This window comes from Xiphophorus couchianus, chromosome 24 (genome assembly GCF_001444195.1).
Source record: "Xiphophorus couchianus chromosome 24, X_couchianus-1.0, whole genome shotgun sequence".
Lineage (NCBI taxonomy): Eukaryota > Metazoa > Chordata > Actinopteri > Cyprinodontiformes > Poeciliidae > Xiphophorus > Xiphophorus couchianus.
Window position 1 is genome coordinate 16538305 of NC_040251.1, and position 12869 is coordinate 16551173.

Below are 12869 nucleotides of genomic sequence, written 5' to 3' on the forward strand. Positions count from 1 at the left end.
TTGACGTCATAGTATAGCATGTCGTTTTTTTGACATTTTCGACGTCATACTATAGCATGTCGTTTTGTGGGACATTTTCGACCTCACAGTATAGCATGTCATTTTTTTGGATATTTTCGACGTCATAGTATAGCATGTCATTTTTTTGACATTTTCGACGTCATAGTATAGCATGTCGTTTTTTTGACACTTTCGACGTCATAGTATATAGCATGTCGTTTTTTTGACATTTTCGACGTCATAGTATAGCATGTCGTTTTTTTGACACTTTCGACGTCATAGTATAGCATGTCGTTTTGTGGGACATTTTCGACCTCATAGTATAGCATGTCGTTTTTTTGGATATTTTCGACGTCATAGTATAGCATTTCGTTTTTTGACATTTTCGACGTCATAGTATAGCATGTCGTTTTTTTGACATTTTTGACGTCATAGTATAGCATGTCGTTTTTTTGACATTTTCGACGTCATAGTATAGCATGTCGTTTTTTTGACATTTTCGACGTCAAACTATAGCATGTCGTTTTTTTGACATTTTCGACGTCATACTATAGCATGTCGTTTTTTTGGACAGTTTTGACGTCATAGTATAGCATGTCGTTTTTTGACATTTTCGACGTCATACTATAGCATGTCGTTTTTTTGGACATTTTTGACGTATAGTATAGCATGTCGTTTTTTGGACACTTTCGACGTCATAGTATAGCATGTCGTTTTTTTGACATTTTCGACGTCATACTATAGCATGTCGTTTTTTTTGACATTTACGACGTCATACTATAGCAGTCGTTTTTTTGACATTTTCGACGTTATAGTATAGCATGTCGTTTTTTTGACATTTTCGACGTCATCCTCTAATAGCATGTCGTTTTTTGGACATTTTCGACGTCATGTCATTTTTTGGCAATTTTCGAACGTCATAGTATAGCATGTCGTTTTTTTGACATTTTCGACGTCATAGTATAGCATGTCGTTTTTTTGACATTTCGACGTCCTAGTATAGCATGTCGTTTTTTTTGACATTCTCGACGTCATACTATAGCATGTCGTTTTTTGGGGACAGTTTTAACGTCATAGTATAGCATGTCGTTTTTTTTTTGACATTTTCGAAGTCATACTATAGCATGTCGTTTTTTTGGACATTTTTGACGTCATAGTAGTAGCATGTCGTTTTTTTGACACTTTCGACGTCATAGTATAGCATGTCGTTTTTTTGGACATTTTCGAACGTCATACTATAGCATGTCGTTTTTTTGGACATTTTCGACCTCATAGTATAGCATGTCATTTTTTTGGACATTTTCGACGTCATAGTATAGCATGTCATTTTATTGACATTTTCGACGTCATAGTATATAGCATGTCGGTTTTTTTACATTTTCGACGTCATAGTATAGCATGTCGTTTTTTTGACATTTTCGACGTTATAGTATAGCATGTCGTTTTGTGGGACATTTCGACCTCATAGTATAGCATGTCGTTTTTTTCGATATTTTCGACGTCATAGTATAGCATGTCGTTTTTTTTTACATTTTCGACGTCATAGTATATAGCATGTCGTTTTTTTTTTTACATTTTCGACGTCATAGTATATAGCATGTCGTTTTTTTTTACATTTTCGACGTCATAGTATAGCATGTCGGTTTTTTGACATTTTCGACGTCATACTATAGCATGTCGTTTTTTTTGACATTTTCGACGTCATACTATAGGATGTCGTTTTTATTGACATTTTTGACATCATATTATAGCATGTCGTTTTTTTGACATTTTCGACGTCATAGTATAGCATGTCGTTTTTTTTGACATTTTCGACGTCAAACTATAGCATGTCGTGTTTTGGGACATTTTCGACGTCATGTCATTTTTTTGGCATTTTCGACGTCATAGTATAGCATGTCATTTTTTTGACATTTTCGACGTCATAGTATAGCATGTCGTTTTTTTGACACTTTCGACGTCATAGTATAGCATGTCGTTTTTTTTGACATTTTCGACGTCATACTATAGCATGTCGTTTTTTTTTGACATTTTCGACGTCAAACTATAGCATGTCGTGTTTTGGGACATTTTCGACGTCATGTCATTTTTTTGGCATTTTCGACGTCATAGTATAGCATGTCGTTTTTTTTGACATTTTCGACGTCATAGTATAGCATGTCGTTTTTTTTGACATTTTCGACGTCATACTATAGCATGTCGTTTTTTTGGACATTTTCGAAGTCATACTATAGCATGTCGTTTTTTTTGGACATTTTTGACGTCATAGTATAGCATGTCGTTTTTTTTGACACTTTCGACGTCATAGTATAGCATGTCGTTTTTTTGACACTTTCGACGTCATAGTATAGCATGTCGTTTTGTGGACATTTTCGACGTCGTAGTATAGCATGTCGTTTTGTGGGACATTTTCGACGTCACAGTATAGCATGTCATTTTTTTGGATATTTTCGACGTCATAGTATAGCATGTCATTTTTTTTGACATTTTCGACGTCATAGTATATAGCATGTCGTTTTTTTTACATTTTCGACGTCATAGTATAGCATGTCGTTTTTTTGACATTTTCGACGTCATAGTATAGCATGTCGTTTTGTGGGACATTTTCGACCTCATAGTATAGCATGTCGTTTTTTTGACATTTTCGACGTCATAGTATAGCATGTCGTTTTTTTTACATTTTCGACGTCATAGTATATAGCATGTCGTTTTTTTTGACATTTTCGACGTCATAGTATATAGCATGTCGTTTTTTTACATTTTCGACGTCATAGTATAGCATGTCGGTTTTTTTGACATTTCGACGTCATACTATAGCATTTCGTTTTTTGACATTTTCGACGTCATAGTATAGCATGTCGTTTTTTTGACATTTTCGACGTCATAGTATAGCATGTCGTTTTTTTGACATTTTCGACGTCATAGTATAGCATGTCGTTTTTTTGACATTGTTGACGTCATAGTATATAGCATGTCGTTTTTTGACATTTTTTGACGTCATAGTATAGCATGTCATTCTTACTGGACACCCGAGAAGGCAGATGGCGACTCCAGCCGATCGATTTGTCCCATGACTGAAGAGAATTTTATCTCCCGTTGCTGCGACCAGAACTTCACGTCAGATGCATCAGAATGAGTTTCCTGTAAAAAGGTGCAGTGTGCTTGTTGTCCTTTACAAAACAAAAAAAACTGCTTTCCGTTTAAGTGAGGTCTTTTAGTCCCCTTGTGTTAAAAGAAACAAAAGAAAAATCGGTTTTTAATTGAAAAGTAGAACACATGAACACATGAACAAACGGTTTAGCAGAGTGAAAAAAACCTTGAGTGAGAGTTTAACAGAAACTGTCCTCTACCTTTCCATATTCATTTCTGCTGCATCTCAGTTCTCAGCTGAAGAAATATCCATGATGCGTTTTCCTTCAATGAACCCAAACGGGCCCTGAAACCCGCAGCTTTGCCTTCTCTTCTTGCTTTTTCAATTTTTGGCCACAGAGCTTGTCTTGCTTTCCAATCTTCTGCTGTCAAATCTTCAGAGAAGCGAACTCCTTCTTCTTTGCAGACTGGAGAAGTTTTAGTTCTCTTCCAGATGTGTCTCTCAAGGCTCGTCTCACAAACAGAATGATGATCTGTCTGTCCCTGTTATGCATCTTTCGACCCACTCTGTGGTCAACATCAACCTCTTCATCCATCTTTGAAGCCAAATCAGGTGCAATTTGCACAGAAGCGCCACAACTTCATCTCCGATGTTCTCACCAGACTTTTCCTTTTATGCGGAGGCTCCACCGTCTTTTATATCTTTCACTGTTCAGGACTCCTTCATGTTCTCTTTGGAGAGTGTATCCACTTGTTTCTCCAATTCTATTATTTTCTTTTTGCAATCGTTTAGCTCCTCTGAGTTGAGCTGAACCGATTTAGCAATAGCCGCTAGCATAGCACTGTGCTGCTTCATTTACATGCCAACTTCTTCCATGCGGTCATCTAATTTCTGTCCTAAGGAACTTATAGCCTCAGTGTTCATTTGATCCTGGGACGAACCTTTAGTTCTTTTTTCCATGTGTGTATTTTTTTCCGGAGTGCTGGTCAGGGTTCTGGTCGGGGTTCTGGTCGGGGTTCTGGTCGGGGTTCTGGTCAGGGTTCTGGTCAGGGTTCTGGCTTCCCTTTCCCGTTTGCCAGCTGCAGCTGATTCCATTGGCACAGAATAGTCGTGATCACTTTTAGACTGCAAAGTCTTGACTGCAGGTGGCATAAACTTATTGCTTTTCTTCATACTTCAAGCTGAGAACTGATTTTTACAAATATTTACTAGTAGTTTTACTATTTTTTTAATGGATCTTTATTGAGAAACAAAGTACATAACAGTACAAACACAGAAATGTCTGCTAGGTGTCACCGACACATACGGTACATCACCATGACGTTACATGAACACTTTTTTTTTTTTTTAACAAATTAATCAGAAACAAATAAGGCAATTACAGTATGTCAAGAAAACTGGTAGGGGGTTTGAGATCTATCCAGGTACACGCAGAAACAGGTGCATGAAAGCCTGAGAGAAATAAAGCAATCTTGTGTTTTGATTTATAATGATTGAGTGTTTTGATAATGATTAAGTTGAACATGTATGAATACAATAGGTAAAATGACTGTATGTAAGTAATCACTGAATGATTCTGAAGTGTACGAATCATGATCTGTAATAACATGACAACAATGAAATGATTAAGGTTTGATGATTTATAATAAGTGAAAGACATGACAACAATGAAATGATTAAGGTTTGATGATTTATAATAAGTGAAAGAGGTGATTAATGCTTATGATTAATGCTTAATGGAAATCAGCACATAGTTTTAATCAGAGAAAAGCACATAGTTTTAATGTTAAAAGGAAAAGGGGAAAAAGGAGAAGGGTAACTTGTGAGTTCCTGCTGTCGCAAGCAGTTCTGAACAGATGGCCAGACGCACAGGATGGGTGGGGCGGTATGGTTGGCTAAGAACAACACGCTGAGGAAAGGACGGGACTTTCCATCCCAGCCAGCAGACAGGAGGGGCCGACGGGGGTTTCCGTGAAATCAGCAGATGTTCAGGAAACCACGTAAACTAACACTCCCCATACACATACATGGCAGAGAACTGTATATAAGCAGACGGAAAAGGAGAAGTTCTTGTTCTTTGTCTGCGGCACCGAAGTAGAGCTAACACGAAGAAGCAGATCGAGGAAACAACAGCAGACCACACCCTGGAGCCACGGGAAAAGCTGAAGCTTCGTGCCACCAAAGGGAGACAAGTTCCAATCGTCCAACCCGGGTTCCTGATTCGATCGTCGGTCTTACCTCAACCCAAACATTGCAACAGACTTGGAGAAAGGACAAAGGTCCCGGAGGGATAAAGAGTTGGGTTTTCAAAAGCAATTGAGCCCTCTCTACTTTGCTTCCATTCTAAAGAGGATTTTTTCACACAAAGGATAAAGACTCAGACCAAGGTTTTCGGACGTTCCTGTTGCCAAAGATCCACCACCAACTGGGTATGAGTTGAACTCGCTTCCTAAAAAGCTATCTCAGAATCTGCGACATAGGTTAGGGAAAGAGACAGGAGGGTATGATTGTACATGTTGATCTTATTACACTGCTCTTGACTTATATACAATTGATTATTGATTTGTATGTCACATATCCCTGCTTAAGCTTGCTTAATAAATTCTTACTCTAAAATTCTAATGAGGTTGGTGGACATTGGAATTAATTGAGTCATTTAATCATTTTTCAGTTCTTTTAATAAAGGTGAAACTAAGGTACATGGTTCTAGTGAAAAGGAGGCTTCATAATTTCCTTTGGCGAGAGTAAAATAATGACCCAGGGACTTACATCCAAGTCACTAAATTTAATCTAGCCGGTTCCAAGAGCAAGTTATATTTTAGAAAGCGAGCTACCGTTAACAGGAGTGGTTATTGGAATTATGCAGCTGTGAGGGCTACTCAGCTGACTGTTTCTTAACTGAAAAGGGTCGTAACTTCTGGATTGGAGGTAGTTAGAGCTAGACGAATCGCTTTCGACACCAGTTTGAATAGATTATCTCTTATAGATCTCTTTTAGGGTAATACCCAGGTCTTAGAGATTTTCCGGACCTGTTAGACAGAGAACTGGTCAGTAGTCAGCCCCGGAGGGTTGTGATGAAGTGGGCGGGGCTAGCTATTGCAGGATAACGGACAAGTAGTGGAATTCTGTATAAGGCACATATAGAAGAGGCATATTTAAAATGGAATACAGAGTAATATTGATAATAGAAAATTAGTATTACAATAAGTAATAGTGAAACAATAGCTAAAAAAAAAAGGCAAAGGGGGATTCATGTATTAGGATTAATATACATCAGTGGGCAATTCCATTAATATTTCAGCCAGGGATTCATATGATTCAATACATTTCAAGGATTTCAAATATAACTGGAATTCAGATAAGACGATGTTAAATACTGGGGATGATCTCAGCACTCTTTGTTTATGAATAAAGAATTTTGCCAAACAAAATATTAAGTTACAACAGAGTTCTGTAGTTTTGTTTATTAATAACACTCCAAAAGTTACCATATCTCTAGAAATAGATTCAGGAAGTGTGATTTTTAAACTGATCCACCTTTCTAAGCAATTCCAGAATGTTTTGGTTTGGTTGCATTCATAGAAGATATGGTCTATCGTTTCAATATCACGTTCACAAAATGAGCACTTATTGTCATCGATATTAAAGCGATTTCTTAATAGTTCTTTTGAAGGGTAAATTGCATTTAAAATTTTAAAGTGTGTTTCTTTAGCTTTTGGTTGTATGGGGAGTTTAAAATAAAGAGTTCTTAACGTTTCAATTGATTTATTATCAAACTTACTAGTAGTTTTACTTCATAAAGTAATTTAGAGTCGGGACCTCTTAGGGAGCTCAGAGAAACATGACTGGCCTGTCCGCCATCTTCTCGGAACTGTCTCTGTTAGTTATAAAGCGAAAACAGCGACACCTACTGTCGTTTCTGTAAAATATTTCAATCCGTTCGGCTTTTGCTCCGTTTCACTTGATATTTTTCTCCACTTTCCGCCAGAATGACAACCACCAGCTGACTACAACAACAATGCTCAGTGAGCATGCGCACTGTACACGGTAACATGCTCGCTACTTCTATTCCAAGAGAGAAGAGAAACAGCGCGGCCGCTAGCGCCCCTAGTGGTGTGAGGTCACAACAGCATCCTTACAGAAACATTTTCTACATCCAGGAATACTGATTTTATATTTCATTCATTAATTTAATCCGAGTTATATTTGATCTAAGGGCAGCTTGATAGTTTTGTTCAACAATCCACACTGTAAAAGTGTAAACTTTGTTATTTTGTTTGGTAAATAATGAGATTTTTATGCACACTTACACTAAAACATTACATAAAAAGTCAATTAAAAGTGTAAACCCTGTATAAAAAAAGTGTCATTATTTACAAAATGACATTTCATGACAACATTTATAAAGAATCCTATGTCCTTTTTACGTGCACCCCTTCAAATAAAGTCTTACCAAATTTACTTCCTTGCAACAACATTGTTTTAAATAATATCACACCCTGGTTCACTTACACCTGCTTAGTTGTTTATGCTGTGGATTAATTTCACATTGAAACATTGTAAATAAAACATCAGCAAAACAAGAAGTGAACACTCACCTGATCCAGACGCTGCTCTTCTTCTTCTTCTTCTTTTTTGGCGGTTGGCAAGCAACTTATTGATGTGCATTACCGCCATGAACTGGAATGGAGTGTGGATCGGGATGCTACATATATTTTCCCCCAACACCCCAAAAAAAGAAAAATAAAAGAAACCTTATATCCTTTCTATCAATTTCGTTTTCTTAAGATAATTTATTAAATAACAAAAATATACAGACTCTGCTCTGCTGCTGCATGGAGTCTGAACCGGTTCTGATCCAAACCTGACTAGAGCTGACACACCTGAGGCTCCGCCCCCTGACCCAGCTGAGGCTCCGCCTCCTTCCAGGTGACAACAAACACCTTTATTTTCATGTTTTCCTTTGTATGAGTTGAGCTGTAAAACTTTAGGTCAGATTTGAACTTTTTCAGGTTTTTCTCAGTTTTCTGCTCATTTCCAACCAACATTTTATTGCAGGAAATCATTTCAGGAAGGAACCAGAAGATTCAGGAGTCTGGGAGATGTGACTGTAACCGACCTGAACACTGAGGCCCCAGAGCGCCCCCTGCAGGATCTGCTGCACCATTAACCAGACAGAAATGGCAGTTTTATACAAGTTATTATTCTAATTCAATAGCTGATGTAATTAATCGAGTTTTGATTGAAAAGATTGATTCTCATCTGTTTTATTAAAAACCATCTTCAGTCTGAATACTGCAAAAATAAACTGCTGGCTAAATTAGTAGCTTAAAGCTGAAATCAACTTGAGATGTTTCTGCTTTTACTAATTTAAGCTGTGAAACTAAATGTGAAAACTTATAATACAGCAAAAATGGCATGGAGGATTAAAATGAAGGTTTAGTTATTATATGTGTACACAGTCAGCTGCATAAAAATACACAAAGATTTTTTAAAAACTTTATTTGGTCGTTAAACATCCAGCAACCCACATTGCATTAGAAGAATTATGAAAATCAAACATGAACCAATCAGCACATTATCCCAGTGATTCTCTGAGGTTTGAATAAATCAGTAAAATCACAGTAAAGAGCCTGAAGTTCTCTAGAAAACTCAGAACATGAAATATGGAGTTAAAAAAGTAAAAACCAAAACAGAGAAATTAAAGCTGAGAATCAATGATGACGTAAAACTTCAAGATTTAGTTTTTACAATGAACATAAAATATATAAAATCTTTTTTTTTCCAGGTTCCACATGTTCCTGAAAACTGCTCTAAGATCAGAGTTTCTGTAGGACATCCAGTTCTAAACTGGTTAAACTGGTTTCTCTGATGGAAGCTGAAGTTTCTCTGCAGTTTCCAGTAAAGCATCTTTTTATCTGTGGCGCTTTGAGGAACATTTTCATGTCAGCAGAAGGAAGAAGCAGCAGAGAAAAGAGGTTTGAAGTGTCTTTCATTCTCAGACCATTTCTGGTTCCAGGATCAAAATGAATCAGAGAGAAAAAAGATCAACTTTCCAGTTGAATCCAGTTCAGATCAAAACTCCATGAAGCCTCTAAATGGAGCCCAGTTTGAATTGGATCTTTATTGATCCAAAGAGACAAACAATATCAGACACTAAATGACAGACACGAGAAAATAAACGGGAGGAAAACCTTGGAGGTCAGAGGTCATCATCATGATCCAGTCAGAGTCTCTTTAGACTCAAACTGCTGCAGCTTCAACCTCTGAGGATCAGCAGGACACTGAGACCATTTTCTACTTTACTGAGATCAGATCCTGCAGAGAGAAGAAGGAAGGAGAGAGCAGATCAGTGAGTGTTTCCAGCCTCTCTCCAGCAGCAGTCAGTGACGCAGCACATCCACTAGATGGTTTCCAGCCTGCAGTCAGACTGATCTCAGAGCTGTGACCAAGATGAACCTGATCAGTTGTTTCCTGTTGAACTGAGAGAACAAACAGATCTGAGATCAGATCTGCTGCTGCCACAGTTTGATGGATGAGGACCACTGTCTCTAGACATGTTGGACGGCTGGACGCTGGAGTCCAGCTGGACTTCCTGGAGACATGGACACAGCAACAACACTCATCTTCACACCAACACAAATGCAGGAACACAGCAAGCTGCTGCTCCTCTGATTGGCTGATTGCTGTCTCTGTGTCCAATCAGGAAGCCTGAACCATTCTCCTCCCACTGAGAAGCTGTAGCTTTACTGGGAACACTGGATCTTTGCTCTGATGCTAACTGGGTTTAGTTCAATATGCTGACAACAGCTGGACTCACTAGAAACATTTACTTACATTACAGTCTTTACAAGATTCTTCAGCTGCTGAACATCTGAATCCTTCAGGTTGTTTCCTTTCAGGTCCAGTTCTGTCAGGTGGGTCGGGTTGGACTTCAGAGTTGAGGCCAAATAATAACAGCTGATCTTTGACAAACTGCAGCTGAACAATCTGAATAAAGAATAAAAGATGTGAGCTGAAGCCAACAGGTTGCAGGTTAACCAGTCCAACAGAACCAGTTAAAGATTCTCATCAATATTAATGCCAACAAGCTGCTGCTTCAATAAAGACCTGCTGACTTCAGAACCAGAACCAGAACCAGAACCTGGTACTGGGTCATGTTGTGTTGGAGGATTTTAGTCAGTAAAATCATTCCAGGTTCTGATCAAAGTGTTGAAGCATCAATCATTGATTATTGATTTGTTCCTGTCAGATTCCAGGAATTCACTTTTCTAGACTGGGTTGAATGACCTTTGACCTGCTTCACATGAGGGGGATTTCTACACACTGGGGGTCCGAATGCTGTCCTGTTCTGACCTCAGATCAGCAGGTCCAACTCAGTTACACAGAGGGACTAAATTAAACTCTGGATCCAAGTCCAGGAACAAACTCAGAAAATATTTATTAGAACAGAAGAAATTAATTTGATTTATGATCAATTATATATAATTATTCACAGAAATATCAATAATTATATAATTACATACCTCAATCTCTTCAGTCTGCAGCCTTCAGTCTGTAGAAAACCACAGAGCTCCTTCAGTCCAGAACCTTCCAGGTTGGTGCTGCTCAGGTCCAGTCTTGTCAGATGGGTCGGGTTGGACTTCAGAGCTGAGAACAGAGAAGTCCAGCTGGCCTCTGACAAACTGCAGCCCCACAATCTGAATAAAGAATAAAAGATGTGAGCTGAAGCCAACAGGATGCAGGTTAAAACTGAAATATGAACAAATAATAAAAATGTAGAAAATTAATTTCCCTGAATGTAAAAGAAACATGATGAACTGATTCTAACATCTGATCCAGTCAAACTGGTTTAAAGAGTCCAAACCAGCAGAACCAGAACATTTGATCAATAAATAAACTCAAAGTTTTCTATCAGCCTGGATGAGTTGAGCTATTTCTGCTGGTTCCTGATCATCAGCTGGAGACCCGACTTGGTAACTGGATCAGAACCACTCAGTTTGTTCATTAATGGCCTTGGGTTCTTATTAAAGCTGCTGAAAGCCAATGGAGGCCATTATTTCCTAAGGAGACGTGACCTGATGAAGCATCATCACAGAGACGAGGCTCCAACCGACTGACAGCTGTCAGACTGAAGAGGACGGTTCCTCTCTGACCCGGCCCAACAGAACCACAGCTTCAGGACAAAGCCGAGGAACCTGCTGCTGCTGCAAACCTCACTTTCATTCATTTCATCTAGATTTGCTTTTCTACAATCAGTCATTTCTTAGATTTGGTCATTAATGATGATTTGAACTTGTCAGTGTTTGTGGCTCGACTCTGGAGGAACAACATTTCATTCTGGATGTAAAGATGAGAATCAGAAATGAGAAATAAAACAATCTGAATCTTTACCAAACCAAACTGAAACATCTCCATCATTAATTTACATCATTTGAATTATTTTACTCATTTTGTTCATCAGTAAAAAACATTTTAAAGTAAAAAACTGAAAAACAAAGTTCAATAATCTCAAAGTCTGAAATAAGAAAAAAAATAATATATAAGGTAAAAAGTTTGAGATTTTATTCTGACATTTAAACAGGTTGTTATGAAATAAAATATATTAGAATAAAAGCATTAATTAAACTAATGTTTAAAGTATAAATGAATGATTTTATTGTATAAATAAAGAAAACAAACCTCAGAATCTTCACTTTACTGACTGAACTCTCCAGGATCTCAAGGTGAGGCTTCAGATCAGAGTCTCCACCTCCATTTATGTGGATATGATTTATTTCCAGTTCAGTCAGATCTGGGTTGGACTTCAGAGCCGAGGCCAAAACTTCACATTCATAATTTTGGAGCCTACAGCCACCAAGTCTGTGATTAGAGAAGAAATAAATTCAGTTCTAATGAAATCAATCTGGATCAGAAACAGACTAAAATATGATAACAGTGATGTCATCATCTGATCAACATCTGATCTTCAATTTACTGAGTTTGACCCCACAGAGAATCTGTGCAGTTCCTGGTTAAAGTCCAGGTTCTGGTTCTGGTTCTGGTCCAGGCTTCATGTCCTCAGACCTTCAGCTGCAGTCAGATGTTGAAGATCTTCTATCATCTGTGAAGGAAAGTTCAGTTTTCTCTGCAGCATCTGATGGAGCTGCAGCATCAGAGCCTCAAAGGAGCTGAAGCAGCTGATGAAGAGGCTGACTGAGCTGATGAAGGAAACTACTGGAGATGATGGAGAGGAGGAGGAACTGCTCACGGCTCGGACTTGGACTAGACCGTGTGGCTCAGAGGAACAAAGGTTTGGATGTTAGAAGAAATTGTTGCTAAACTCTTACAGAGCTGAAGACCAAAACAGAGCGTTTGGGTCCAGCAGCATTTTTCATGGTGAAGCAGTGAAAGTTCTCCAGTAACTAGAAGAGGCTGGGATGTCTAAAGAGTTGAAGCTCATGTCTCTCCAGGTCTTCATGGCTAACAGCTTCAACAAAAGCTGCAGATGAAGAGTTGATGAGGAAAATGGTTCCAGCTCTGGAAGCAGAGTTCTCAGAGCTTTGGGAGGATCTGACAGAAACTAGGACTGTTTCTGGAGCCAGACAACAATCACCACATTTTGCTCTCATTTACAAACTCAGAGGAAACTAGTGGGAGGAGGAAAAGTTGGTTCACTAAGTTTCTAACTGGTTTCCATGACAACAGCAGCAATTATTGGGGTTATTTTAAATTGTCCATCAAACCTAAACAGTGATTTTATAATTTAAAAAAAAAAGACAAAGATCCTAAAAGGAGT

The 12869-nt window shown here is 38.2% G+C and overlaps 1 protein-coding gene and 2 long non-coding RNA genes across 3 annotated transcripts in view; 2 read left to right on the forward strand and 1 right to left on the reverse strand.

The window, feature by feature from the left end:
• The window catches only part of LOC114140903 (uncharacterized), a 1158965-nt gene that overhangs the window by 336073 nt on the left and 810023 nt on the right, over positions 1 to 12869 (reverse strand). Inside the window, 1 exon segment of the mRNA XM_028011200.1 lies at positions 10618 to 10791. Coding sequence (XP_027867001.1) covers positions 10618 to 10791 — 174 coding nt within the window.
• Positions 3357 to 8331, forward strand: LOC114140951 (uncharacterized). The gene is made up of 3 exons (XR_003594725.1): positions 3357 to 4478; positions 6210 to 8020; positions 8150 to 8331. It is a non-coding gene; the product is annotated as an uncharacterized LOC114140951 (long non-coding RNA).
• Positions 9985 to 11489, forward strand: LOC114140952 (uncharacterized). Its single transcript, XR_003594726.1, has 2 exons — positions 9985 to 10119; positions 10830 to 11489. It is a non-coding gene; the product is annotated as an uncharacterized LOC114140952 (long non-coding RNA).